The 27,958-nt window shown below is 38.6% G+C and overlaps 1 protein-coding gene across 1 annotated transcript; it reads left to right on the forward strand.

The window, feature by feature from the left end:
- The first annotated feature begins 1,103 nt into the window (after positions 1-1,103).
- DDX46 (DEAD-box helicase 46) lies at positions 1,104-27,938 on the forward strand. Its single transcript, XM_068959446.1, has 23 exons — positions 1,104-1,296; positions 4,048-4,236; positions 4,518-4,658; positions 6,886-7,003; positions 7,915-8,080; positions 8,388-8,539; positions 8,877-8,990; positions 10,644-10,809; positions 11,274-11,394; positions 11,749-11,924; positions 12,388-12,509; positions 13,794-13,872; positions 15,712-15,794; positions 16,557-16,721; positions 17,692-17,854; positions 18,797-18,990; positions 19,553-19,690; positions 20,353-20,502; positions 21,158-21,355; positions 21,935-22,153; positions 24,242-24,386; positions 25,053-25,126; positions 25,932-27,938. Exons 1-23 carry the CDS (start codon positions 1,280-1,282, stop codon positions 25,977-25,979), a joined length of 3,138 nt encoding a protein of 1,045 aa, XP_068815547.1. The 5' UTR covers positions 1,104-1,279; the 3' UTR covers positions 25,980-27,938.
- Positions 27,939-27,958: the final 20 nt, after the last annotated feature.

Raw genomic sequence — 27,958 nt, forward strand, 5'->3', positions numbered from 1 at the left:
TAAGGTTGAAATACGTAAGTAATGAGTTTGCTCAAAAATTATTCTTTCGCTTATATGCCCAAATGTAAAGACAAATAAATTTCGAAAATACCAGGTACTAGCGTCTGCAAAAAGCACGGAATTTCTAGTCCTGAGCACAAATATTTTAATCCTGATCAGCTAGTTAATAAGAAAGCAGGTGACCCACCTGCCTTATTGTATTTTCACACAGCCGCTTTTAGAATCCTTTTGCATAAAAAATGATTAAGCAGGTTATTCTCTCAAGTGGTGAAAGAAATGTTGCTACGAGACCTAATCTGGGAACTTTTCAGTCTGAAAACACCTGGTTTTATGTGACAAACTGTTCAAGATGGGATTGGAATATGGTCTTCCTGTCTCTTAAGTGAATATACATAGAGCCAGCAGGGACTTCACTAAATTACTCTTTGCCTTTGATCAAGAAATGAGTCTCCTTTTCCCCGTTTTGGCTTACCTTTGTTTATGTACATAATTCTATTTAATGTTTATTGCTAAACTGGTTGTTTTCTATTAAAAATATATTTGTTACCCCCCCCCCTTCTTCATTTCGTCTGTCGGCCTACCATCCTTTGTTGTAAAAGTCACGGTTTATTAAACGCGTGCCGAGTTGGTAGTTCCGCCAGGAACGCTTTGACCCTCCTGAGAGCAGCGGGAGCCCGCGCCCGAGCCTCGCCGCTGCGCCGGCCGTGGGCCTCTCCCCTGTAATTCGCGTTTGTCGCTTATGTTTAGTGTCAGCTGTCAACGGCCTCTTAAGAGGGGCAGTCACAGCAGGGCTGGCCGACGGCTGAGCGGGCTGTAGCCTCGAGGGTATGAGAAGAAAGGGCGTCGAAGCCCGCGGGTGGCAGGCGGCGTTGGCTCCGGCCCTCCCGTGAATCGATTCTGCCCCCGGAAACTTTGGCTTTTGGCCGGCGGTGAGAGCGTGCAGGTGAGGGCTGTGATCAGCGGGGCAGCCAGGCCCCTGCGGTGAGCCGCCGCCACCGCGTGTCCCGAGGACCTTTTGCCCCGGTTGGGTTAAAACAGGGGAAAATCGGGGGCCGCCGCCGCTTTCCCAGCGGGCTCCGGAAGCGGCGTTTGCCGCGCGGGGCGGCGGCGCGGCCTCCGGCCGCCAGGGGGCGCCGCGCCGCGGCGGCGGCCAGGAAGGTGTGTGTGTCGGGGGGGGAAGGCCGCTTCCCGCCGCGGCGCTTCTCGTCGTCCGGGGCGCTGGGGGCGCGGAATGGCCGCCGCCGTCTAGCGTTGGGCTCGCGCCGCCGCCGCCGCCGCCATGGGCCGGGAGTCCAGGTGAGGCAGCGCGGGGCGTCGCGGCCCGGCCAGACCCGGGGCGGCGGCCGGGAGGCGCGCGGGGAACAAAGGGCCGCGGCTGGGCTGGGCTGGGCTGGGCTGGGCCGGGCGCGCCGCGCCGCTGAGGCGGGACAGGCCGGACCGGGCCGGACGGGACCGGTCGGGACCGGACCGGACCGGACCGGACGGCGCTGCGCTGCGCTGCGCTGCCGTCGCCACGCCGCCCGCCCGCCCGGGCTGGTGGCGGCGGCCCGCGGCGCGGTCTGCGGCCGGCGGCGAGGAGCGACACCCGCCTTTTGGGTCGCGGTAACCGAGCGGCACCAAACGCCCCTTTGGCCTGCGCGCGTTCGCTTCCAAACAGTAAGAGCCACGTCCCTCACCTGGCAGGCGTTATTCCCCGTTAGCTCTTTTTGTTTTTTTTCCTTTCTCCTCCATATTCCGTTTTAAGTTCACGCCGGGTCACGTATCTTTTGTCCTCTCTCAGCTCGGATAAGCGTCGCGGTAGGTGTTTGAACCGGCTCAGCAGTAACGCGCTCGCGGACTCGGTGCTTCGGAGCAGACCGGAGCGGTTCAGAGCTGGTGCTAAGCCTGCCAGGTTTTAAATCCTCGTAGTAGTTTGCAAGTGCTCTTATAACATATATCAGTTTGTGACTACTAGTTTAGTTTACTCCTGGTTAATTAGCTTAATTAGCTTAGTTATAGGGGTTTTATCGCTGAAACTGCAACGCAATAAAAATGCATACTTTGTGTCCCTACCTGCTGGCGTCCCTACACTGCGAAGACATCCTAGGTTCATAACTTAGATCCCGCCTGACAGAGGCAAACGAGTTGAAATTTTGAGTACCGTCATGGGTTCAAACTGGCGATTCACTGCAGAGCTGTGTACTTAAAGAAGAGCTGCGGACTCAAAACCTTGTCCTTTTTGGCCTGTTGTGTCAGCTCGTCTAATAAAAGCCCTATGGAACTTGCCTCCGGGGTCACAGCCCCTCGTCGCTGAGAAAAGGGTGCACGCGTGTTTCAGGCAGCGACCGAACACGGCTCCCGTAGATACAGCTGAGTGAGTTTCAGACTAGTTAGCTGAGCGGTTGTTAGCTGCTGGCTGCGATGCTCGCACGGGACGCGGTATCTGCTGGGGACCCAGCTCCAAACTGCTGGCGCTCGAGCCGGCGGGGCTCCCTCGCTTGGCACAGTTCAGCTCCTCTTCTGATAGTGCTGCCAGTTTTTGTCGGGCTCTGAGGTCATGCTGAGCAGAAACGTATTTATCACACGAGGCCGCAGGCCTCTGAGGAATAATTCTTTTACAAGCAGGTCCTGCAGGCCCCGCTTCTCCCAGGCCCTGATGCGTACACACGTTTTTCTGTTTGTGGGTTTGGATAATGAGCTGGACCAAACAACTGGCTAAGAATAATCTAAAAAAGTGGAGTTTAATTTGTGTTATTTCTCTAGTTTATTGCCTGAAAACAGAATCTTCTAAGTAGAACTGAAGAGATGGTAAGAGAGTGAGAATGAGTGGTGGGTGGAGAAGGGTGGGGTGGGCTGCATGTGCTGGAATTGCTGTTGAAGGAAATGGTCAGCAAGGTAGAGCTTTTGAGACTTGAAATAAGATACCAGCCTCACTGCACACTCTAGAAACAAACATACCAAATACCGGGGGGGGGGGGGTGTGGGGAGGGGGCGGGATGTGGAGCAGCATTTTAGTGACAGAGATGAGGAAGAAATCGGAGATACCTGATGCTGACAGATGTCCTGCACGTTCAGTTGTACTGCTGATAGGCAACGCATTGATATTGTTGTGATTCCAAACGTGTATGATACTTGAATATACCAACATACGGAAATGAACTGTGTTACTTTTAGTGCCGATACGGTTGTAGTATAACCCTATGTGGTAATGAGGAAAAGGGAGGAAAGAAGTCAAGGGCTTGAGGTCTTGCTTTCTTTGCTTCTTCCTGCTTCCGACGCATTGCTACCAGGCTGGTGGGGTGAAAGGGTCTGTGGTCTCGGACTACCAGAGCATGAGGGAGGGAGGAAGAGGAGATGGTCCCCGTAGAGGTCCCTCTGTAACTTGTACGCTGAGGTGAAGAGTTTTGAGAACAGCTCCTAGCCCAAACCCCTCTCCCAGTTTGACTGGGATAAGAGAGCATTAGTGGAGGGCGAAAAAGAGATGCCCATCTCCACCACAACCCTTGAAAGCCTTGCTAACTTCTTGAGGCTTGCGTTGAGGTGTCTGATGGCGTTATGGAGTTTCTTTTGGTGTCAGCATCATAAAGGAATTGACCACTGCTGCATCACGTATGTTCCTTTAGTTGCAGTTTGACCACTTTTCCCTTGAACAGAGGTATAACTTACTTGGCTTACTTGGGTGAAAAGCGACAAAAATTAGTTTTACCTGTTTGACAAATTTGATGACGCACCTTCAAACAGTTGTAGGCTTTTCATGCATGTAACAACAATCAGTGGATTTCTAAAGGGGCAGTTATTTTTCTTGATGTTCCAGTGTTCTCATAGTGCTGTTACATCAGAGCTCAAAAACCAACGAAAAATATGACCAAGTAATCCATCCAATTTTGACACCATTAGGAATATGTTTGCATTAATCGTTTTTGCAAGAATGTTAAAAATGTTTAGAAAGTGAATAAATCAAAGAAATTAAGTGATTTTTTTTTTGCTCTCCAAGTAAATATGACAAATCTTTTAACTGCTAGTTTTTCTCATATTCGCATTCATCTTTTTTATGAATTTACAATACAGGCATTATCGGAAGCGCTCTGCATCACGTGGACGCTCTGGTAGCCGTTCTAGAAGTCGTTCTCCGTCTGACAAAAGAGGAAAACGTGGAGAAGACAGACGCTCTAGAAGCAGAGATCGAGAACGTAGGCGTGAGAGGTCACGCAGCAGGGACAAGAGGAGGTCTCGATCGCGTGACAGGAAGCGTCAAAGGTAGGAGTTGTAAAGTCCAGGCACAATAGATTGAAATGCATGGCATCTGCATATGGATGTTCCTTTGGTGTAATTAGTTATTTTGGTGTTGTTTATGATAGATCTTATTCTGCTTGTCATGTTTTCACTTATTAGATGTTGTCTAGGTGCTGGTGTAGGAGTTTGTAGTCTCTTAGTGGCCTTGATCACTGCTGGATTCTTTTCACAACCTGTTCCTTCAGATCAGGCGAAAATTATGTTGTGATCACATGCTAAATAAATACAATTTTGCTCTGTGATAGACGTTCAAGAAGTAGAGAAAGGGAACGGAGCAGGGAGAGAAGAAGATCCCGGAGCCGAGAGAGAAGACGCTCTAGGAGCAGAAGTAGAGGTAGACGGTCTCGATCCCCTAGTCCAAGCAAGAACAAGAAAACAGAAAACAGGTATTTGTGTTCACTATTTACAGTCAATATTACGGTAACAAAATATCGGAAAACTGTTGGTAGCCAGAAGGGAATCATCAGGCAAAGCCATGCAAAGCTTTGGTTCGTGGAACAAAGAGAATATTCAGCCAGTGCGCTGTTACAGTCTTTTCCCATTGCTTAATGTGCCTTCATGGATCAAATATTTACATATTCCTTACTTGAAGGATTGTAAATGCTAATTTATGCATGTATTAATTAGTTCTCCTGCAGTTTGGTGTGAGAGCATTTCTGTTTCTGTAAATGGAAAAGATCCAAGCCTTAGTTTACAATTGAAATTGTGGCACCTAAAAAGGCAGTTAACTTCAGAGTTAAGACTGAACCTCATTCTGGAAGTCTCATAGTGCTTCACTGTTGTCTCTCGTTCCAGTATCAATAAATAAGGTTTTGTGCCCAGCGTATATTTGCAAATTGATGAAATGTAAGGAGCTCTCTAGCACAGGTGTTACATATAACTTTCTTTAAACCTGAAAATTCAGGGGTGGGAAGTTTACAGTCGTGGAAACTGAATAAGCATTATCATTCCCTTTACTTCCAGGGAAAGGACTATTTACTTACAAGTAGTTGTAGAATACAAATGTTTTCTACTGCTTGTGTATCTTGCTGACTTTATGGTCATGATCGTGTATGCCTGACAGTGATTCCTTTAAAACATTGTATCTTTGTTTTTATAATGGTTTAGATGGTTTTATGAGCGTAAGAAATCATGGAGAACTATAAATTGCTGGAGAACAGTAGTATGAGTTTTGTTTACCAAATTTGCTTTAGTGCAGTGTTGTCAGTCATACATTGTATCTTTATTCTCTCTCAGATAAAGCACTTTTTTCTTTGGTAACGTACAAGGCTTTTAAAAATGCTTGAGGAGGTGGCATCAGGTTGTTTATAAATGATGTCATGGTGACATCCATAACAGGGATTTTTGAACTGCTGTAAGTGCCACTGGTTGTACCTGAGCTCAGTGTCTCGTCTCATCTATTCATTTCCCAAAAGGTGTTTTTAAGAATGTGAGTCAGTTTGGGGTCTGTTGTTTTTTGATATTTGTGCAGAAAGATAAAGCCTATAGCATAGTGCTTCAGAGAAGCTCCAGGAGTCTACCTTGGTGAAGCTACCACCTGTTTCTTATCTGCTGTTTGTTGGATGTTGTGAGTGTGCTTACCAATGTACTGAATATGGAGTTGACAAGTACTAGTTTACAATCACATAAACGGTCTAGTGAATAGATTTAGTAAAAAGGTGAAGTTTGAACTCTTGTAGATGATGAGTTTAGAAATGTGCTAAAACTTACTAGAGGTCATGTTCTTTTAGATATGTTTTATAGAATTTTCAGATAGAACTGCAAACAGCGTACAGTCGTGTTATGCACCTTTCATTCGTTTTGCTGTACAAGTTGTAACAGCAGTATGTATAAAGAATCAGCAGGTTGATGACGATCCAGAAATTGTATTCAGAGAAGTTGGAATGACATAAAAAGTCTTTTTAAATAAGCATATGGTTTGTATTAAAAGAGCCCAGTGGACTATGAAAAAAGCTTAATAGGATTTAATCGGCTAAAGTGATTTTTACATTTATTATCATGACGTAGCACACGTTTAGTTTGGATACATCTATTTCTTTTTTTGTTTTAATTGAAAGTCTGTAAGGATAATAAATTCTGCGATAAATGGGTTTTGTATTAATGCAAGTCTGCACGTTGCATTTGAGCTACATAGGTAGCTTTTTTTCAGCCAGTACTGAATTCTCAGGGCGATGTTCAGACTTCCAGGGCAAGGTGCTAGATCACTTTACCTTTCTCTAGAAGTACAACAGACAGGAATTTTTTTAGTATCTCTTTTCTAACTGCTGTCTTCAAGGATGTTTAAAATAAACTGCAGAACCACTAGAGTATCGCTTCCAAGCGTTCTGGAAATGAAGTCTGCAACTTCTCCTATAAAGAAATGAGAAGAACAGAACCAAAGCAAGTGCACCAGTGGGTTGTAATAGATTTTACATTTCTGGCAGTTATAGGAAATATTTCCATGAAATCAAAATGTTCCATGGGGGACAAAGCGTGCTTTGGAAAATAGTAAAAACCGTAATCCTGTTCGTGGTGTTAATAGCTTTGTATTACAGCACATGTATATCCTCCTGAGAAAAGCTGGAAGACAAGTCTTAAGTCTGACATACATAAATCTTTGATCTTACCTTTCAGATCAAGATCTAAAGAGAAGACTGAAGGTGTGGAAGTTTCTAAAGAAAAGAAAAAAGAGAAAGATGATAAAGAAGAAGAAAAGGATAAAGATGCTACCACGTGTACCGTGACCACTGAGGTAGATGCTCTTATCAGTTTTTAATGTATTAACCAAAAATTAAGTTAGCCATAGCTAGATTGTTGTATTAACAAAAGAAAACCCCTTCTTAGCTCTGGACAAAATCTCCACTGAATTAAAGGGATAGTTACTGTACCCTCTTTGGTAGCGCAGACTCCTGTCACGGTGTATGGTTTCAGTTCTTGGCATGAGAAACATTCTTCTCAGCTCAAGATTTTGAATTGTTTAGACTGCAAACCGTAGGCCGCTGTGAAGGATATCTCATTTTTCACCTTCTAGTTGTTGGTAGGGGAACTGAAAATCTTTTGGTCACTGGAACTTGGCAGGATTCAATGAACAAAAGGAAAGAGAAGCTCAGTTTGCCTAGCTTAATATCATGGAAAGATGTGTCCAGGTGAAAAATTCCCGCATTAGCAATTTTAGCCAATTCTTCTAAAACCAGCACTTTCACCTTCTTTTTATTAACAGTGTCCACACTGTCAGTGAGGGCACCCCACGCATAAACCAGTCACAGTTTGTTGCACTCAAAGGACTGTTGGATATAGAGAGTAACAATAATTATTTAGCCTTTTATGGATCAAAGGCAAAGATAAATTGCAACTTACTGTTGTAGAATATTTTTCCTAGTAAGTAAAGGAAAGTGTAATTATTAAGGAATAGTTATTTGAAAAATTGTATACCAGTTGTTACCTTGAAAAATAATGCAGAAAACTAAATTTCTTATTTGAAAGTGTTATAGTTTATGTCAGTATTTTTCATTTACTTCTATTGTTGTCAGTTTGTGGATGCCCCGTCTTCTACTATATGCTGAAAAAAAGCTTACGTTAATCTGAAGAAATGTTTTATCTGAAAGAGCATAGACTAAAAGCAGTAGCCAATAACTGTCACTTTCGGTTATTTTTTTATCATAGAACTTTGATCAGAACAAACTAGAAGAAGAAATGAGAAAACGAAAAGAAAGAGTGGAAAAGTGGAGGGAAGAACAACGCAAGAAAGCTATGGAAAACATAGGAGAACTGAAAAAGGAAATTGAAGAGATGAAACAGGGGAAAAAATGGAGTTTAGAAGATGATGATGGTATTTAATTTTTTTATATGTAACAGTTAAAATACGTTTGTTCCTAATATTTTTATCATACTTGATTTTAAAGTATTTCGTTATTTTTTGGAACGTAAGCTAGAAACTATTTGAAGCCATGACCAGATTGAGGCTTTGTTATTTTAAGATACGATTGAGATTAACAAAGTGGAGGGATTTGGATGAGGGAAAATGTAGTAATAAAACTGGACAGTTAATTATATGAATACAGTAATAATTTAATACACACGTGAACACTTTTCTCTTTCCCTCTCTGTTTTATTCCTGTCCTTCTTGCTCGTGTTAGATGATGAAGAGGAAACTGCAGAAGGAGAGAAAGAAGGCAGTGAAGTTGAAGATGAAGAATTGGATCCTTTGGATGCTTATATGGAAGAAGTTAAGGAAGAGGTCAAGAAGTTCAATATGAGAAGTGTGAAAGGTGGAGGTGGAAGTGAAAAGGTAAAATCACTTACTACGATTCATCATCTTTGTCATTTAAAAGTAGTTTTACTGTTTTCATATGAAAAATGACTTTGAAACAATCATGAAGGGAGGGGAAAAATATGCAGAAAAAGCAAGAAATAAGTGAGATGTAGTTAATGCCCACTTGCCTTTGACTTTAGTTTCCTGGTGTTTTTATCAAGCTATCAGCATTATCCCGATAAAATTTCATCAAAAGAACTGAAAGAAAAAATAACAGAATGAATTCAGAAGTATACGTATTCTGTATATTTTATACCATATATCTTTTGTTTTATTTGATAATGTGATAATTTTTCTTAACTGTTTTTGTAAGAAATCTGGACCAACTGTTACCAAAGTAGTAACTGTGGTGACAACCAAAAAGGCAGCTGCAGAATCAGAAAAGAAGAAAGGAGAGCTCATGGAGAATGACCAAGATGCAATGGAGGTAATGGAAATGTCTCAGAAATGTCTCATTGCTAGTGTGCAAAGGCAACGCGTGTCTTATAAAAGAGGCATGCGAATGCGGATAGTCCTGGAACTGTCCATCTGCTAAAAGATAAACATTTACTTGCTTAACTTGCAGAATATGGTCAAAAGATTATTGATCTTACGCAGTTACTTGTTACTTGTACTATTTTTTTTCAGAAATCCCCATCGCACCTTTCTTGCACAGAGACAGTGTTATACAGATGAGAACTGAATGAGTGCGTCAGGTTGTTTAGCTTTGTAACTGTTCTTAATCTGACTGGAATGGTGTATGTCGCGTTTAGTGCGTGTACAATTCACGTGTGGTTACTGAAATTTGGCAGGCGGTCCTGGTGACCTCACGTGTGAATGACCTGCTAGCATAGAGTGGTTATATATGCAGCTGCTCAATCTGCATGTTTAATTGCACGTATCTAATCTGAAGAAAAGGGAGGGGCTGGTGGTATGTTACATTTCTGTTGAGTGTGTGTGTGTATATACAAAAATACATTAATTTGTAAAACGCTTATAACTTATGACTCAAAACACTTCATAGATCAGAATGGGACATGTCTTTTGACGCTGATGGAGGTAGATGTCCTCATTCTACCATTTAGGAAACAGTAGAAAGGAATTTCATTCTGCCTAGGGCTACAGAACACTACGCCAAGTCACATGTTGTAATAGACAGAGAGCACCCTAAACCCAGTTTATAAGTATACTCTGTTACACTGGCTGTAAATAACGAATGTGCTTTAGTAGGATTAGGTGGTAACAAGTGGATAAGTGCAAGCTGTCCTTTCTGGATCTGGTTTCAGTGAACTGGTAAATTTTGTAGAGTATCTTCCTCTAGTCTATACAGTGTGCGATCATTTCCATGTTTGGCAAGGGCAGATCAGCATGAGTATTGAATTTTAACGTAGAACGGTGCTCTGGGATTTTCGCAGAGCCGTCTTGCTCAGTGACTGGACCGGAACTTACCAGAATTACTCCTCTGTGTCCAAACTGCCAGTATGAAATGCTTTCGGGAGAACAGGAATATGAGTGCTTAATGTGGTTGTGCTGTGGTGTATGCTGTTGCAGGCCTGAATGGTTGTTAATGGTATGTTATACACAGCAGTCCGGAAGGGCTTAGAGAAGCATCCTTGGCCGAGTCGTAGACTAGACACCGTGCTAGCACTGTGTTGTGCAGTTGCGTTGTTAGTGGTACCTGGCTAGTGTAACGGTAGGTTTGAGTGCATCTGTCGGAACTACGACCGCACTGGGACGTGAATCACTCGGCAGTATGCTGGGTGCCGAATAGACTGGATTTTTTTTCATAGTATTTTCCTCTTAATATTGCTATTAACATGTAGCAATGATTATTTCTGAATGACAAGGCTGCTCTAGTTGTTAGTATTTTTGAAGTCAGGAAGGTGATATGGAACATGGTGAAAATTAAGACTTGGGAGAAAAATGAAAGAAATGGATGAAAGACTGATTGGGACTCTGAGAGTGGATTTTCAGTATGCGTTCTAACGGGGGAAAGACGGACTAAGTGTAGCTTCTGAATAAAGCTTTTCTATAAATCAAAAAGCAGAGCCTCTCAGAAAATTGTTCGCAGTAACTAATACACTAAATGTAATCTATACAGTATTCCTCAGAAGAGGAGGAAGTTGATCTTCAGACTGCCCTGACTGGCTATCAAACCAAGCAGAGAAAGCTGCTAGAACCAGTGGATCATGGAAAGATAGAATACGAGCCCTTCAGGAAAAACTTCTATGTTGAAGTACCAGAGCTAGCTAAAATGACTCAAGAAGGTAATGACAAATACAACCAGAACGTCTTGGGTACTTTAAAAGAAAACAATGTCTGTCAGGCTTTGATGTACAAGGAAAGCAGCAAATTGTCTTGGGATATAAAGGTAATTTTTGAAGAAAGAAGCAAAAAAATCATTGTACGTTCAAGACTTCAGAGTAACTTTGAAGAGAATTTGAAGGCAGGAGGGAATTCTCTTGGAGCAAGTTGGTGTAGAAAAACACTGAATCAGTTAGATCACTTAGTATTATCACTAAGTTTGTATGATTGCACACGAAGCTTTGACTGAAACATTTATCTCAATCCTTTCCCACCTATTTCATAGTTATGTATAACAAGTTAAAAGCTATCTTTCTGGTGCTGATAAAATTAATATTGCCTGTTCAGGGACAGATCAAGAATATTTCAGTCAAGGTAATAGAGAAATTCCAAGTTTGACTGTATCATAATGAAAACTCTGTTTCAGAGGTGAATGTGTACAGACTGGAATTGGAGGGAATTACAGTCAAGGGAAAGGGCTGCCCCAAACCAATAAAAACTTGGGTGCAATGCGGTATTTCCATGAAGATTCTCACTGCGCTCAAAAAGTAAGCAATTTATGAACTATATCATGCATTGTTTTTCTTCAGTGTGATCTCTGGTATGTTTATGAGAGAACCTTTTTTCTTCATTGTTTAATGCAACATGCACCATCTTCGTAGATGTTACGTGCATAGTCATCAGAACGGTTTTCACTCGGCATTGAACTATTGTTATGAACTGTTCCTTCTGTCATTTGTAACATAGGTTTTTGCTCATTTTTGAGCTGTGTTTTCGAATGGCACTGATATGTACATATCCATGTTTATATATAAATTTTTCCAGCAGGATTTTGAGATTCATATCTGTCAATTCCTATTTTGTTCTTCTAATATCTTTTTTTTTTTTTCTCTTTCCTTAAGACATGGCTATGAAAAGCCCACTCCCATTCAAACGCAGGCTATCCCCGCAATTATGAATGGACGTGATTTGATTGGTATTGCTAAAACAGGAAGTGGAAAAACTATTGCGTTTCTTTTGCCCATGTTTAGACACATTATGGATCAGAGGCAATTAGAAGAAGGAGAAGGTCCTATAGGTACAAAGCTTTTGTCTTCAGAATTGCTATTTAAATAAATGAAGTTGTGTATACACTTCAGAAGGGTCTTCGGTTCTTCTGATGGTGTTAGGGAGGAATGTTTACTCCATAAGTTTACATTTACTTACGTTTATATCCATTAGTTTGAGTAGCTTTTTAAAAAATTCAATTACCGAAATTGTTTTGATCACGGGGCTTTAAGAACGCATGTATATCCATATATCTGGAAGAGAGGCCTTAACTCCTTGATTTGGAAACTTTGACCAGGTTTCCACCCCATCTTTGTGCTGTCTTAGCCCTCCTGGAGTTGTTTTTTAAAAATACGTGCAAGTAAATTGCATAGTTAAGTTGCATATGAGTTAGCACAAATGCTTTAAACTTCATTACAAGGGTTTAAATTATATCATGTAAGTAACAGCATCTTTTATATTACAGTGTATGACAGAAATTCTTTGTTTTTCAGCTGTCATTATGACACCTACTCGAGAGTTGGCTTTGCAGATTACCAAGGAGTGTAAGAAATTCTCAAAGACACTTGGGCTTCGAGTTGTCTGTGTGTATGGAGGAACAGGAATCAGTGAACAGGTACACAAAAGAAATAACTTGTTTGTCAAATATTTCTCAACCATTTTTATTTAATGTTACTTTCACAATGAATATAGCTCCTTTCTCTTTCCCATAAATCTAGTACTTGTTTGCAGCCTTCGTTCTGGATTTTCTCTCTGTGAATGGTAGTAGTAATGCAAAAGCTTTAGCATTTCCACTTAATTTAGATCTTGTGAAGTAGAGCCTCTCCCTCTAGGACCTGTGCAGTGTGCGATCGTTTACATGTTTGGCAAGGGCAGATCAGCATGAGTATTGAATTTTAACGTAGAACGGTGCTCTGGGATTTTCGCAGAGCCGTCTTGCTCAGTGACTGGACCGGAACTTACCAGAATTACTCCTCTGTGTCCAAACTGCCAGTATGAAATGCTTTCGGGAGAACAGGAATGTTAATGCTTACGTGGTTGTGCTGTGGTGTATGGTGGTCTTGAAGGTTCTCAAGTATGGTCCTTAAAAGTTCAAAATTGTTTCTTCATATGTATGTACTGAGCCTTCATATGTATGTACTGAGCTTGGCAGTAATTAAACCATTTACGTGATGTGACAGTTTGAAAATAATTGAGGAGCTAAATTTTTACAAGAGTTATGTTTTTATTTTATATATATATATAAATATATACAATACATATATTTGTAATATACAATACATAATTATATATAATATATATATACTATTATATATATTATATGTGTGTGTGATATATAAAATATATATGTGTGTGTATTTATATATATAAATAAAAAAAAAACCCCGCACACAGTTCAGGAATTTTAACTGGGGAGGAGGGCAGAAACTCTTAACATTGTTTTGTTGCCTTATCGAATGTTGCTTGTTAGCCTAATTTGGAGATTAATTTTTGGAGATATTTTCTTCCCTCCCATTTACGGAAGCTGCAGAATTTCAAAGTTCAGTGACCATGTGTGATGAAACGTAGTTTATTAGCAGTTGTGAATACATCAGTTGTCTCTGCTGTAATATGTCGATTTTCATGTAGGCCCTTAACTGTACAGAAGTCATACCCTCATTAAAAATCTGCTTCTAATGGCAGTAACTTTAGGTCGTCAGAGGTCACTCCTTTAGAAAGCAAAGGTTTTTGAAGACTTAAATCAGTAAGGAGAACCTTTAAACAAGCAATTTATATTAGTAGAACAGCTGTGTTAAAGTGACCAAAAATGTTGCAGGTTGTTTTATTCTTTATAAGGTCATACATCTTAAAAATACTTCTAATGGTTTGTTAAATTAAGTTTACTGTGTTTTAAAATCAGATAGCTGAACTCAAAAGAGGTGCTGAAATTATTGTTTGCACACCTGGACGTATGATTGACATGTTAGCAGCTAACAATGGTGAGTAGAAAACCTTTTCCTATGGAGAATTTGTTTAATATTTGTTGTGTAATTCTAACAAACAAATTTAAAAGATCATGTATTTTGATAAATGGTCTTATGGAATTTTCTTACATCTCTTCAGGCTGCATTATCTAACTATTGAGAATATGTAGCACTAAAAATAGCTTTAATCATTTATTGGTTTGATTTTTTTTGTGGGGGGAGACAGGAATTCTTACATTCTTGAAGAGTTTCTGAGAGTGTTTATGACTTAAAATGTGCTGCTACAAATTATTTTAACTTCAAGTCATTTAGACAAAGATCAATCTATGTAGTTGTTGCTTGTTTTGACTACTCCGATCCTTCATTAGTGTAACTCAGCAGTTACCCACTTTTACTTTAAGTGCCTGGCTCTGCATTTATCTGTTGATTTTTAAAAAAAAAAAAAAAGAAAAAAAAAAAGCCCTCCCTAAATGACTATGCAAATGTAAAAGAGCTGACCTTACATCAAATACTCAGGTTGATTAAACTGAGACACTGCAGCTTTAAGAGGTTTTGTCCTAGTGTAACCATTGCATGCTTATTAGATAAAGTTTTATTATTAAATTATTCCACATCAAAACCTCTACTAAACTGTTGACATTATTTAACTTCTGTGGAAAAAGTACCTTCAAGACATATAGAACTGGGCTTCCAAGACTTAAATCGTCAAAGGTAGGTACATTAATGCTGTTCCCAAGTAATTTTAGGAAGTTATTATTTGGGGCTGAAAGTGTTAATATGTTAAATAGCTATATAGATTTTAAGACATATTTAAGAGATACTTATTTTGTTACCTAACTGTGAATTCAGTATCTTACAATAATGCAGCACTAAATCTCTGAGAAATAATTTGAGGACTCAGCTACAGTTTGCTGAAGTTGAAAGTACCAAACTGCTGTAGTTTGATAAGGCACAAGTCTGAGTGATGGTTGTAGGAAATGTTGAAGTTTTGATTCCATTCTGAGAGCACTCGACAGTGTCACGGCACTTGAAATTGAAAATGTTCATGCATTTATATCTTTTGAGAATATAATTCTTAAATCCCTGAGTTAAATGCTTCTCAAGAATGGGAACCTCTTTTAGCTATTTGTTTGGGAAGGGTGTTAATTATCTTGTCCATGATCGTTTCAAAGTGTTAACAGATATACAACTTGCTTATTTTGTTTCCAGCTGTCCCAGAGTTTGGGGTGGTTCTTATTTTTAAACTTAGTAGCTATACTGGGAAGGTTTTAATCTTTATGTATTCATTTTGAAAAGGCTCCTTACTCTGTATAATGCCTAGTGTTAGCAGTTAACTAGAATTAGTTTGATTATCCTCAAGTAGTTATTTCTAGCTCCAAGGAAACATTACAGATTATATGTATAAAAGGAATGGAATTTTTCTGAGGCTGCAACAGTTAGCACTGGACTTTGCCTTCCACACATGCGCTGTAATCTCTAATATGTTTTTTTCTAGGTGGCGCTGTCAGATAATGGCTGATGTGGCTCCTTGCTTCATCTCAGTCTTAGTTTTATGATGTGTTTTGGCGAGGGCTGTTTTCTGAATTTTACAGGTTCTTCTGGCCCTATGATGGTATGCAAGAGAAGAGTTTGACAAAATAAAAGGGCCTTGTGCATACTTACACATTTCCCAGAATGTAGATGTGATTAAAATGAGAAATTAAAATTCACGTTCAGTGAATTTTTTAAAAAATTAATTAATGTGTTTGTTAGAAGATAGTGAGAATATGTAACATTTTAAAAAGATTACTCCTGAGGGAAACTAGATTTCCATTTGATTTTGTTTCCCATGTGTTTTTTCCTCTCCTTTCACAGGTCGGGTGACAAATCTCCGTAGAGTCACTTATGTTGTACTTGATGAAGCAGACAGAATGTTTGACATGGGTTTTGAGCCTCAGGTAATTAATGACATGAGTGGCATTGCTGCAAGATGTTATTTTTCACTTACAGGATTTAGCAAGGATCTGTGTTACGTTTTTATTAGACGGCCAGTGTTTGTTTAACAAGATGTGGTGTGTATGGATGACAGTTTAAACCAACTCTTTAATTTTTGTGATATCCTCGCATGTTTTGGTTTTGATAAATTTTTATCTTGGTTAGAGCACATAGTTTTCCTCCAATGTACCTTTTTTCTTGCATGCTTGGTTTGGACATTTATGGAGGTTTTGGCCGTGCTATGTAAGCGCTTGATGTAGGCGTTATACAAGTAGTTGTAGCCTGTTTAAAAAGCCTTTGATGTTTCCTGGCAGCGTCCTGCAGGAAGCAGGACAGAAGTGATAGAAACGTTGCTAACAAAGACAACGCTTGCTGGCAGCTTTGGACATCGAGGGCTGTTTCAGTTACCATCGGGCTATTTTGTCCTCCAAAACTAGGAATGTTCCTTATTTTGTCTCCTGAGCTGTGGGGTTTCTGCTGCATGTCTTAGATTTTTCTCTTGTGCTTCTGCAGGGTTATATGCTGCTGCTAAGTCTCCTGTTGGTCCAACGATTTTTGCTTGTCTTCCAGTGACAGCACTAGGCTCCCAGAATGAAATCTGTAAAGAAATGTTTTATGTTCTGTATAATGGAGGTACCTTCTGGCTTTAAAGAAGACAGCTCTGTATCTGTGTGAAATGCAATTACAGCACTTTGGTATTAACTAGAAACGTTCTCTTAAACCAGGTCATGCGCATTGTAGACAACGTCAGGCCTGATCGTCAGACTGTCATGTTCTCTGCTACTTTTCCCAGAGCTATGGAGGCATTAGCTCGGAGGATCCTAAGTAAACCTATAGAAGTGCAGGTTGGAGGCAGAAGCGTTGTCTGTTCTGATGTGGAGCAACATGTTGTGAGTATCACACGACTGCCTCGTTTATCTTCTGGTTTGCAGGCAAAAGAGCATTTCCAGCAATATTGAATATAAACTGATATACCCAAGGCATTTTTTATTTCTAGACGTTTGGTGACATTACTAGATGTGAGCTCAAATTTCTTCTGTTTATTTCATTCTGTTTCTTAATGGCAGTTTGATATGTTGACTTGGAAAATTAACATATTCACGTAAATGAAGTCCCTTTATGTCAATAAGATTTATTTTCTTTTGGCATGAATTGAAGAGAGGTACAGTCTTTTGTTGTAAGGAATGTTGTATACAAAGGCAGTATTTACAAAAATTTGCCAATGTTTTAAAAGCAAATGATGTGTATAGTAGCTGAACAGCATGAAAGTACTCGTGCGACCGGAAATCCCTGAGAAAAATACAAAAGGTTTTGAAAGGAAAGGAAAAGTCTCTGACTGTTAGAAAGTGACATTTCTGAGCTGCTGTCCTGTTTAATGTGAAACTGTTCATGATCTAGCTATGGAAGCCAGTGGAAGTGATTGAAATGGGAAGGGCAACGGTAGTAAAAAGTGTTTACAAATACAGAAAATCTTTTGTTTATTGCCAGTACAATTGTTTGTTTCTTAGTCAGCTTTTAGATTGTTAGGTTCAAGAGGTAATGAAGTTGCTCCTTTTAATTTGCAAACATCGTAATGTTGTGTTGCTGTCTTTTATCATATATCAAATACGAGCAGAAGATATTTTCCTTTAAAAAAGCTATATGGTTGAAATGGGGGTGAGCTTTGTGCGTTGAACTGCTTTCTAATTTGCATCCTGTTTCTCTTCGACTGACAAAACAAAGCACAGGAAATGTTTTCAGAGCATGGTTATAGCATAAATCAACAGATAAAGTTACTTGAACTTATGTTTTATGCCCCCTGATTTTGTCTAATGACTGAAGATACAGTTTATACCCTGCTTTTCTGTGGTTTTTCTCCAGATTGTCATAGAAGAGGAGAACAAGTTTTTGAAGTTACTTGAGCTGCTGGGACACTATCAGGAGAAAGGATCCGTTATCATATTTGTCGATAAACAAGAACATGCTGATGGTCTGTTGAAAGATTTAATGAGAGCTTCTTATCCCTGCTTGTCTCTTCATGGAGGTAACGCACAGTCTTATGGAATCCCATGAACAGCTTCAAACTAGAATATTGGTGTTTGGTAGTCATAGAGAGAAGTATCTTTCTATATAGTACCTCTTTAGAATACATCTTCCAAGCAGGTTTTGCTTTATAATTGGGAAAGACGCTTGTCTCTTAATTTCAGATAGACATGATAGTTTTCCTTAGTTGTTCTTTATTGTTACACATGACATGTTATTGGACGCCAAACCCTATCTCTGTGCGAGAGGCTTGTGAACTGAGTTAACACCTCTCTAGCAATACTGTTTACTAAACTACTTCCTATTGCAGAACCAGTTAGAGGAGTATTATATGGGGAGTGTTATGTGACTTTTTTTTTTTTTTTGAGATTCCACAATAATAGCAGTTGTTTTACCCTTTTAAAGTAGTGTGATATAAAGGAAGTAGTACAGTAGTAAGAAGAGGAAATCTCTCTAGAATATTGTCCATCCCAGAGTATTTTAAACTTTCTTTATATAGTATTTTTGAAAATACAGTAACAAATAACCACAAAGCCACCGTTCGTTTAGTGCAGCAATGGGAGAGGGAAAAATATGTCTATTAAATAGTTTTGAAATTTGTCTTTACAGAGGAGGTAAGGCCTCCAAATGAGGTCTGAATTGAATATAACATGTCAAATGGGTAATGCTATTAAAGAAATTTTTTAGAGTCTTGGTATGATAAAACATCATTTTTTTTTGTAGTGGAAGGACTAAAGTTTTATTACTCTGGATTATGCATGTTGCCTGTAGTACCATGAGTTTATTGAAAGTTTATAATTTGTTTAGACTTTGGATTATTTGAAGTTGGAGGCTGTTCTGGTCTGTGTACAGATTCTTTTGACTCAAAATCAGAAGAAAATGAATAAAAATGAATAAGCAGCAGAACTTTATGTAATTAACCATTTTGTCTGGTTTCTTGCAGGTATTGATCAGTATGACAGGGACAGCATAATTAATGATTTCAAAAACGGAATTTGCAAACTTCTGGTGGCCACATCTGTAGCAGCAAGGGGCTTGGATGTAAAACAGTTAATGCTGGTGGTCAATTACAGTTGTCCCAACCATTACGAGGATTATGTGCACAGAGCAGGCCGAACTGGACGAGCTGGCAATAAAGTATGCAAAATCAGTTGCCTATTTTGTATTTTGCTGAAAGTTTTGCCTTGTTTATTGTTGATCAAGGTATTCTCAAGGGATAGCCACAGTGCAGAGTGTTTCATATATTTTTGATGGAAAAAGGGTTTTCCTTTAGAATGTCTTTAAGGTTTTTAGGGAGCTTATGGATAAAATACAGTCTGAATTTTAACACTAGGGAAGCAGCAGTTTACGTATTCTTCTGACGTATGAATGTCCTTTTAAACGCCGTTTTGTTGCTGAAAGTATTTTTCACTCTTGGAAATATATTCTACTAAATCTGTAAGATTTTATTTTCCAAACTTACAACTCTGACAAGATTGAAAGGAAGAACTTCTGTTTTTACCATCTGTGATTGATCACTTCCATATCAGTTTCCTGCTTAAAAAACAAAACAAAACCAAAAAAAACACCCCATACATAAACATCATATTTACATTTATTGACCGGAGCAACAGCATCTGTTTAAGGATGCTTCAGTGAAATTAGAGATAAATGTCTCTATAGATTTTTCTTTACCTTTTTTAAAATTAATTTTGACTAGGGATATGCATATACATTCATTACTGAGGATCAAGCACGGTATGCTGGTGATATCATTAAGGCTTTGGAGTTGTCCGGGAACCCAATTCCTACTGATTTGGAGAAGCTCTGGGCTGACTTCAAAGACCAGCAGAAGGCTGTAAGTAATCCTTTCTTCTGTAGTGGGCTTTGCTCTGAGTTTAATGTGTGTGCGCGTGGGTCCAGTTGTACATTATACATACATGAGTCATCTCACTGACTTCATGGGAACGCATATGTACGCTTAGCTAAGTGTTGGAAGTGTTTGCAGGATTGGGATCTTGAATGTCATTTACAGGACTGTTACTGAGTATTTAAATATTGGCATCTGGTATGTGATGGGGAAACGCCTACTGTATAAGGGGCACTCTGGCTCTTACCAAAATTCACATAAAAGATAATAAAGCTCTTTCACAGAATTTGTATATTACTTCTAGAGCCCTCACCGTCAGAGGATCTTGCTTATGCCGAAAAGGTTGACTTCAGAGTTTTTTCACGTACAAGAGCAGATTTTTTACAATAGTTGAGGAGCATTGTAACTCCAAACTTATACACAATCCCAGTGGTGTATTGTTTCTATCTGCTAAACTAACATAGCTTTTTTAATACGCTTCATTGTATAATATTTTTTAAATTTTGGAGAGCTTTCTAAATGCCTAGAATTTGCTTTTCTAAATAAATAATTTCAAACTAATTAGTATATTTTGGGAGTTATTTTATGACTTTTGGAAGTGTTTTTTAAAACTTGTGTTTGAATATAGAAATACACCTTTTTGTTTTTAGGAAGGAAAGATTATTAAAAAAAGCAGTGGATTCTCTGGCAAAGGTTTTAAATTTGATGAAACAGAACAGGCTTTGGCTAATGAAAGAAAGAAACTACAAAAAGCAGCTCTTGGCTTGCAAGATTCAGATGATGAAGATACAGCTGTTGATGTAAGTGTCTGAAAATAGATCAAGTTTTCTAAGGATTTCCGGTATTATCAGTTTTTTCCAGTAAATTACATAACACATTGCAGATTGCATGGATTTTTGTTTTTCCGAGTCCTACACTACTGACTTAATTGGTTGAATCCTGTGAGTAGGTCCATACGTTCTTTGATGTAAAAGACATATAGCTCTCCTATGAAGATCTTGACAGTATATTTCTGACTTGCTGATATTTTATACTTACATATAACGCAGTTACATAACTGTCACAAACATTTATCTTTGTAATGTTAATCTTGTATAGAGGAAATTGAATGCTTGCCGTGAATTAACGTCTTTTAGTTCTAGTGTTCTAAAGAAATGTATACTAGCCTTTTCTGTTTTAAAATCCTTACTAGATCATTTTCTTAGTGTTTGTGAAACTTCTTTTTGTGAACTGGAAAGTAAATCCCTTAGCTAAGTTGTTGAAATTTTTCCTGATTATTTGATCATCTGCTCTTTTTGCTTAGCTGTAGTTCTGGGCAGGCTTCTACCATTTCCTGTGGCAGATTTCTTTCTTTAAAAGCGTGCAAACTAAATGCACCTTAGCGTTTTCTTTCTTTAGAATGATAAGATTATCTAATGGTAAATGCAGTGATCTAATTCTTGCCGTTTTCTTTAGATTGATGAACAAATTGAAAGTATGTTCAATTCAAAGAAAAGAGTAAAAGACATGGCAGCACCAGGCACATCGAATGTTCCTACACCGTCAGCCGGTAATGCAGAAAAATTGGAAATTGCTAAAAGATTGGCTTTGAGAATCAATGCTCAGAAGAATCTTGGAGCAGAGGCACAAGTATTGGTCCCTTTCCACTTCAAGGTCAGACTCTCTGCAGAGCAGTCTTCTTTTTCTTTTTTTAATAAATGTCGTATAGAATGTATTTAATGTTTGGTTCCTTTACTGCCTTTTTATTTAGCTCCTCCACGCAGTAATAACGTACTGCATTATTTAGCTTGTCTGTGCTGGGCTAACTCAGTGGTAACTTGTAGGATTTGTAACTACGATATGATAATGTGATATGATAGTATGATTTAATACAAAACTGGAAGCTTTCATCTGTCCTGACACGATGGTCCTGTAGTTTTATCAGTAGTGAGTTACGTTTTGGCAACTTTAGCAGAGTTGCAGAATGTCTTTATCTGCTGAGGCATAGAAAGCACAACCCATTTGGACTTAAGTGAATGTAGTCTGGAATGTCCAAAGGTATTTTGGGCTGACGATTCAGAAGGCCAGTAAGATCTGTTTTGTGCAGGTGTGATGGAGGTATTAATAGGAAGAAAAGAAGAGAAAGAGAATTTTTAAGATGAATTTATAATGTGTTGAAAGCTTTAATGAAACACGCGTTCTTTTGGCTTCTTTTGGCTACCTTGTTTTGAATGTGTACCTGTCTTTTTACAGGATGTGATGCAGCAGGCTACAAATGCGATCTTGAGAGGAGGCACAATTCAAGCTCCTACTGTATCTGCCAAGACCATTGCAGAGCAACTGGCTGAAAAAATCAATGCTAAGCTCAATTATGTACCCATAGAAAAGCAGGAGGAAGAGAAACAGGATGGAGGACAAAATGAATCTTTTAAGAGATATGAAGAAGAATTAGAGATCAATGACTTCCCACAGGCAAGTAACCATTTTACTATAATCAGATTTGAATCACTGTTATTTAACAAAGATGTCTTTATCAGCTTAGAGACGGGTCATGCTTCGGAAATATTCCAGAGAGTATCGTGAAAACAAGCATGCCTTATCATGCCGAAATCTTTTCACCATCATGCCATTGACTTCTCCCATTCCTAAATCCTCTCTAGACTCTGTCTAGCGTTTATTTTAAAGACTGTGCTACTGTGATTCCTTTACTGCTCCTTGCTTTTTGATTATCTGAGTATTTTCCCCATTTAGCATATTGCTGCTGTAGTCTGCTTCATCTGTTCTTCTGAGGATCTGTGTTCCACAGGATCGAGCGCAAAGTCCTTGTACATATCTTCAAGGTTCTTCCCGGTTTGCCGTATTTTATCAAGCTGTTGTGTTATCAGTTTGTTACCCTTCCCTCTCAGAAATCCTCTTAACTCTTTTCCTAAGCTGTGTGTCAGTCATGGAACATGGTCTATCTAGATTTATCATTTTGCCAAGAATCCTTTTACCTTCTAGCCTTTTGAAGAAGAGCTTGCTAGCCACAAAACATTGCCAGCTCATAATGGCTAGACTGGTGGTAACTATTCTGTTATCTGCCTACTTGCGTCTATAGATAAACAATTTGTAGATCTTCAGATTGTTTGTAGAACTGCACTAGGAAAAAATGCCTACTTCCTTTTACTGTTATGCTCTCTGGCCCTCTTTGTTCTTTAATGTTTTGTAACGTATTCTCTAAAACGCTGAAGTATAAAATGGCGATTTATCAGGGAGAATCATCACCGCTGATTATGACCCTAGAAAATCTCTAAGCCTTTTGGGAGAGGGACTCGTAGTGTGTGTGTGCCTAAGTGCTTAACGCAGTGCGAAGTAGAGATGCCAGGGACTATCCTAGAATAAATAAAACGATCACCTAAAGCTACCTAAAGCAAGAGTGAAAGCGGATCGTGCAGGCTGTGTCTGATAGAAGTACTGCACAACCATTCGATACCATGACATGCTGCACAAGACATGCATAATCTAGCCTTCCTCATGGCATATTTTGCCATGTTTATGGGTGCAGTGATTTCTGAAAGTGAGTGTAATGCTGGTATGGTACCTCGGGTAGGGAATAAATATAACGGGCAAAGTTTTGATCCAGGGACATGCATCTTGCCTTCTGAGGCTGTATTCCAAAGTTGGCTTCTGGAAAAGCAGTTATTTAAGGTATGATACATGATATGTTTGCTCAACCTACCAGAACTGAGAAGAAGAACAGGGACTGGATGGCGATCATTCTTTCTGTCAAAAATAGTATTACCTTCACACAAATACAGTATGAGCTACTCCAGTCTTTTTCCAGATTCTTTACCTCTGAATGCAAGAGCTCACTGGGAGTTACAAAGGACAAAAAAATTGTCTCAGTCTAGAAATAACTTATAATAAACTGATAGATGTTTTGTAGTACTCTCATTGTCATAATGAATGGGATAGTTTTATCATGCGGAAGTATTTTTGAGGATATTACAGGTATTTGTGACAGTTTTTACAGTGCTCTGAAAGCAATGGGCAATGTTTATTTCTTAGACTTTATTTATGGAGAATGTTTTTAAGATTTACTTATTTTTGTCTTCAACCAATGCACTGTGTAGTAATACACATGCATTATTTTTGTTAAATGCATCTACTTGCACCCATTAACAGTATATATTTGCCTTTGAGGTCTGTTCCTGCGCAAAGAATGCTAAATAAAATACTTGTAAGTGCTGCTTCAGAAAATCATAAGGAAAAAATTCAGGTTTTAAACTTCCAGTGTAGCAAAGTGGAAGGAGATTTCTTGCTTTGATAGTACTATGTAGCCACTCTCTTTTCTTCCCCTTCCATAACTTTATCTTGCTGACATAAGTTCTTTTTAATATGCTCACTTTAAAATATGGATTGAAAAGCTAACCAGTTATTTTTAAAACAGAATGCTATGACTGTTTTTTGCAATGGGATATCGTTGCTGTCTGTTTGTCTAAAATATCAACTACCCTTTGGATTCCCATTTTGTGGGATGCCTTTCTCCTTGTTCATTCTTCTATATCCTTCACCTTGCAGACTGCCAGATGGAAAGTTACGTCCAAAGAAGCTCTGCAGAGAATCAGTGAATATTCTGAAGCTGCTATTACAATCAGAGGAACTTATTTCCCTCCTGGCAAAGAACCCAAGGAAGGAGAACGAAAGATTTATTTGGCTATAGAGAGTAAGTATTCTTTATAAATGTTTCAGTTAAAGATACAGTTCTAGTTTTGTAACTAGACATAAAATCTTTCAAGGCATAATCCTTAGATGCTCAGTTACAGACCTGCAAATAAATGTAATCGTTAAGGAAACACTCATTTATCTTAATACAGTTTGTCAAATGGAGCGCTGAGATGCTGCTCCTGAGAAGGCTCACCTGCCACAGAAAAATAGCAAGCACGTACGGAGACAGTTTGGGAGATAGTGTGATGTTTAAAAAAAAAAGTCAGGATAAGAACAAAGATGATGCCTGTGCTGATGTGACATTAGGGAGAAAATGGAATCTTGGGGTTTTTTTGTAGAACTTAAAGGCATAAGAGATTATATCAGCTACCTACAACAACAACTTTGCTTATCTTGTGGTTGTGGCATTCTCCGTTGTGGTTGTGAGTCTTTCTCAAAGAAATCTCTAATCTTAAGTATTTCTGAATAGTAAAGTATGACGATTTTTAAGTATCTTCCTTAAAACAGAATTCAATCCAACTGTGGCAATCTGTGCAATACGTTCATCAGCAAATAGCTGAGGATATTTGTCAAGTTTTACAGTGTTTCTGAAAACAGCCAGCGATGTTTATTCCATAGGTTTCGCACATAGAAAGAGTCTAAGACTGGTATTTTGTGTCTTCAGGTGCCAATGAACTGGCTGTACAGAAAGCAAAGGCAGAAATCACGCGACTTATAAAAGAGGAGCTTATCAGACTGGTGAGTAAAATCTCTAGAATGCGGCGGAATGAGCCTCAATTAATGCTTTATCAGACTGATTTCTGCAAATGTTTACGCTTGAGCTGTGGCATACATTTTTTTTTTTTTTTTTAAACAACAGGGACTGGAAACTGTAGATCTGAAGCAGTTTCATTGAAAAGGCCTGAAAACACATTACTCCCTTCAGTTAGCTAGACATAAGGCTATTATCCAACCAGCAGATGGAGATAAGACATTAACAGAGCTTTTTAACTCAAGACCCCTTAAAAGGGTCAATTCCTAGTTCATTTCCTGATATCATCTCCATAAGGCAGAAGGGGGGGAAGGGGGTGATTACTTTTGTTGTTTGGATACTTCCTAGGTGTGAGAGAATTGTTTTGCCTTAGCTCTGTAGCATACCCAGCTAATAATTAGCTGTGTTCGACATACTCTATTTTCAAAGAAGACATTGTCCTGAAACACTACATTTTGGGTACTCTTGTTAGAGAAGCCTTGGCTTCCTCTGGAACAACCTTCAGTAATACTATACTACACACTGTAGTGTCTTCTTTTATCTTTCTCTTCAAGTAGCCTTTCAACTCGGCAGTCAATTCAAGTGGTCTTGCTGAGCCTTTATCGATACAGTTTTGTTCCCTTTTCAAAACTGTTGACCTCCTATAAACATTTCTTCTAACTTCCAAAGGAAGGAGATAGCTAAAGAACTGCTTAATGATATGTAATGTGGATTTATTGTCAGTGGATTTTACTGCGATTCATTTACCTGTTTACAGTTTTAACTGTGATTACTTCTCTTCTTTGTTTGCAGCAAAATTCATACCAACCAACCAACAAAGGAAGATACAAAGTTCTATAAGTATTTGGAGTAATCTGTCTGCCAGTGGCTGGTGTGTGAAACTTTGTGGCTTCTGTTGTTTTTGCTGTTTACACTGCTTATTGTAAATTAAGAATTTTTTTATTTTGTCTTGCGAACATTTTTTTAACACAAAATTGATACTTGCTGAGACATCTTAATTCTCTCCACTAAGGTTAGCAGTCTTAAAGCAGACCAGTTTTGGCAGAGCATGATTTAATTTAAAAGTGTAGTTTATATACTTTTCACCATGAAGAATATCAAATAAAACAGATTTTAATTTTTCTGAAAGACTATACCGTTAAGTAAATGAAACAATGCTGGGATTTGTGTTGGACATTGTTAGAATGTACCTGCTTCATATTGTGGGGATTACTTACACCATATCAGTTTATACTGGAATAATGATAAAACACCAAAATAAAGGCAGGATTTTCTTCTGATCAATAGCATCTCTCTGGCTGGTTCCACATACGTTCATTCCCTATCCAAACACCCCATTACTGTCAGAGAGTCCTGCAATGATCAGAGCAGAGAATTTTGTCCAAAAATACTTGAGATCTAGTTTTGAGATCTTTTCATGCCTTTCATTTCCCATTTTGTCTTTATCACCCAGGTAATGGAATAAATCTTTGGATTTTTTGTAAAGTGAAATGTTTTGTAGTGTGAAAATAGTTTTCTTTTTTTTCTAAACATCAGAATTTTAGGATTTTATTTTACTCTCATTCTCTGACATAAGATTGAAAGCCTGTTTAGCTTAAAAAGAAATACTCAGAAAAAGGAGAAACTTCTTTTGTAATGAAATATGACTTTGTCAATTTTTATAGTGTTCTTATATATGCATTTAATGTGATTTTTTTCCCCCAGGATTGTCTTTATTACTGTTAGGACATGGCTTTAGGTAAAAATGAATAATAGTATTTATGAGTCAGTTCCACAAATATTGACTATCATTGCAGTCAATAAGCTACCACATTACTGGGACAGGCGAGACCTTTCCTTTTTTGAGGTTTCATCCCCATGAAACCATTAGTATTCGTGATAAACACTTCTTATTCCAGATATTTAACTTTCCTGTGTCTGTACTTATCTGGGGCCTAAGCAGTAGCGGTTTGAATTGTCTCATTCAAGCCGCTGCGAGACTTTCAAGATGATGACCTTCAAAAGGACTTTTGTAGAAAGCTTTTCTTACCTGACACATTGAGAAGAAATGTGTCATTTTAAAATAGCTGTACATATACTGCTTTAACTCTCGTGAAGACAAATCATACAACCTGCATCATAGCTGTACAAATTCACAACTTCTGTTTCTAAACTTCTGGTAATTTAAATGGCCATTTCTGTTTGCATACAGCTGTCTTACTCTAACGTCAGTGTACCTTATTTTCAGTACAGGAAAGGAAAGTAATGATCATACCAACTTAACAGTTCACATTTAGGGTAAGAAAACCCCTTAATATAGTACTTGCCAATGTTAATACATATAAGGTCAGTCATTTAGCAGAATGAGAAGAAGCACACACAATAACGTATCTTAAAGTGCAAAAAATCTCAAAGTAAAAACCTATCGTTCCCTTTAAATGCATCAGGTTTCCTTCTGTTAAAACTGGGTTTGATGTGTTTCATACAACTTGTTTGTTGAATTTTGGCAGTGTCCCCCAGAATAATGACAGATTTTGATGTATTGAGTGAAGAGCACTTTCAAGTTTGGACAGTCTGGCATTTCTTCAAAAATCTTGTTTCAAAATGTTCATATATATATATATTGGTAACTCCTTTCAGAAAAAAAAAAAAAAAAAAGCAGCAGCATGATGGAGACATTTTTGTGATTTCCAGCTTTGCACTGTTGGATTTCAGAGATGAAACGATGTATAATCTTTAACTTCCTGGGGTTTTTAAATGCAATGTCAATATTCCTATGTTTTTTAAATTCCAGCAAAAAATAAAAATAATTTCAATGTATATTTTTCAGAAACTGTCTT

This window comes from Struthio camelus, chromosome 13, assembly GCF_040807025.1.
Source record: "Struthio camelus isolate bStrCam1 chromosome 13, bStrCam1.hap1, whole genome shotgun sequence".
NCBI lineage: Eukaryota > Metazoa > Chordata > Aves > Struthioniformes > Struthionidae > Struthio > Struthio camelus.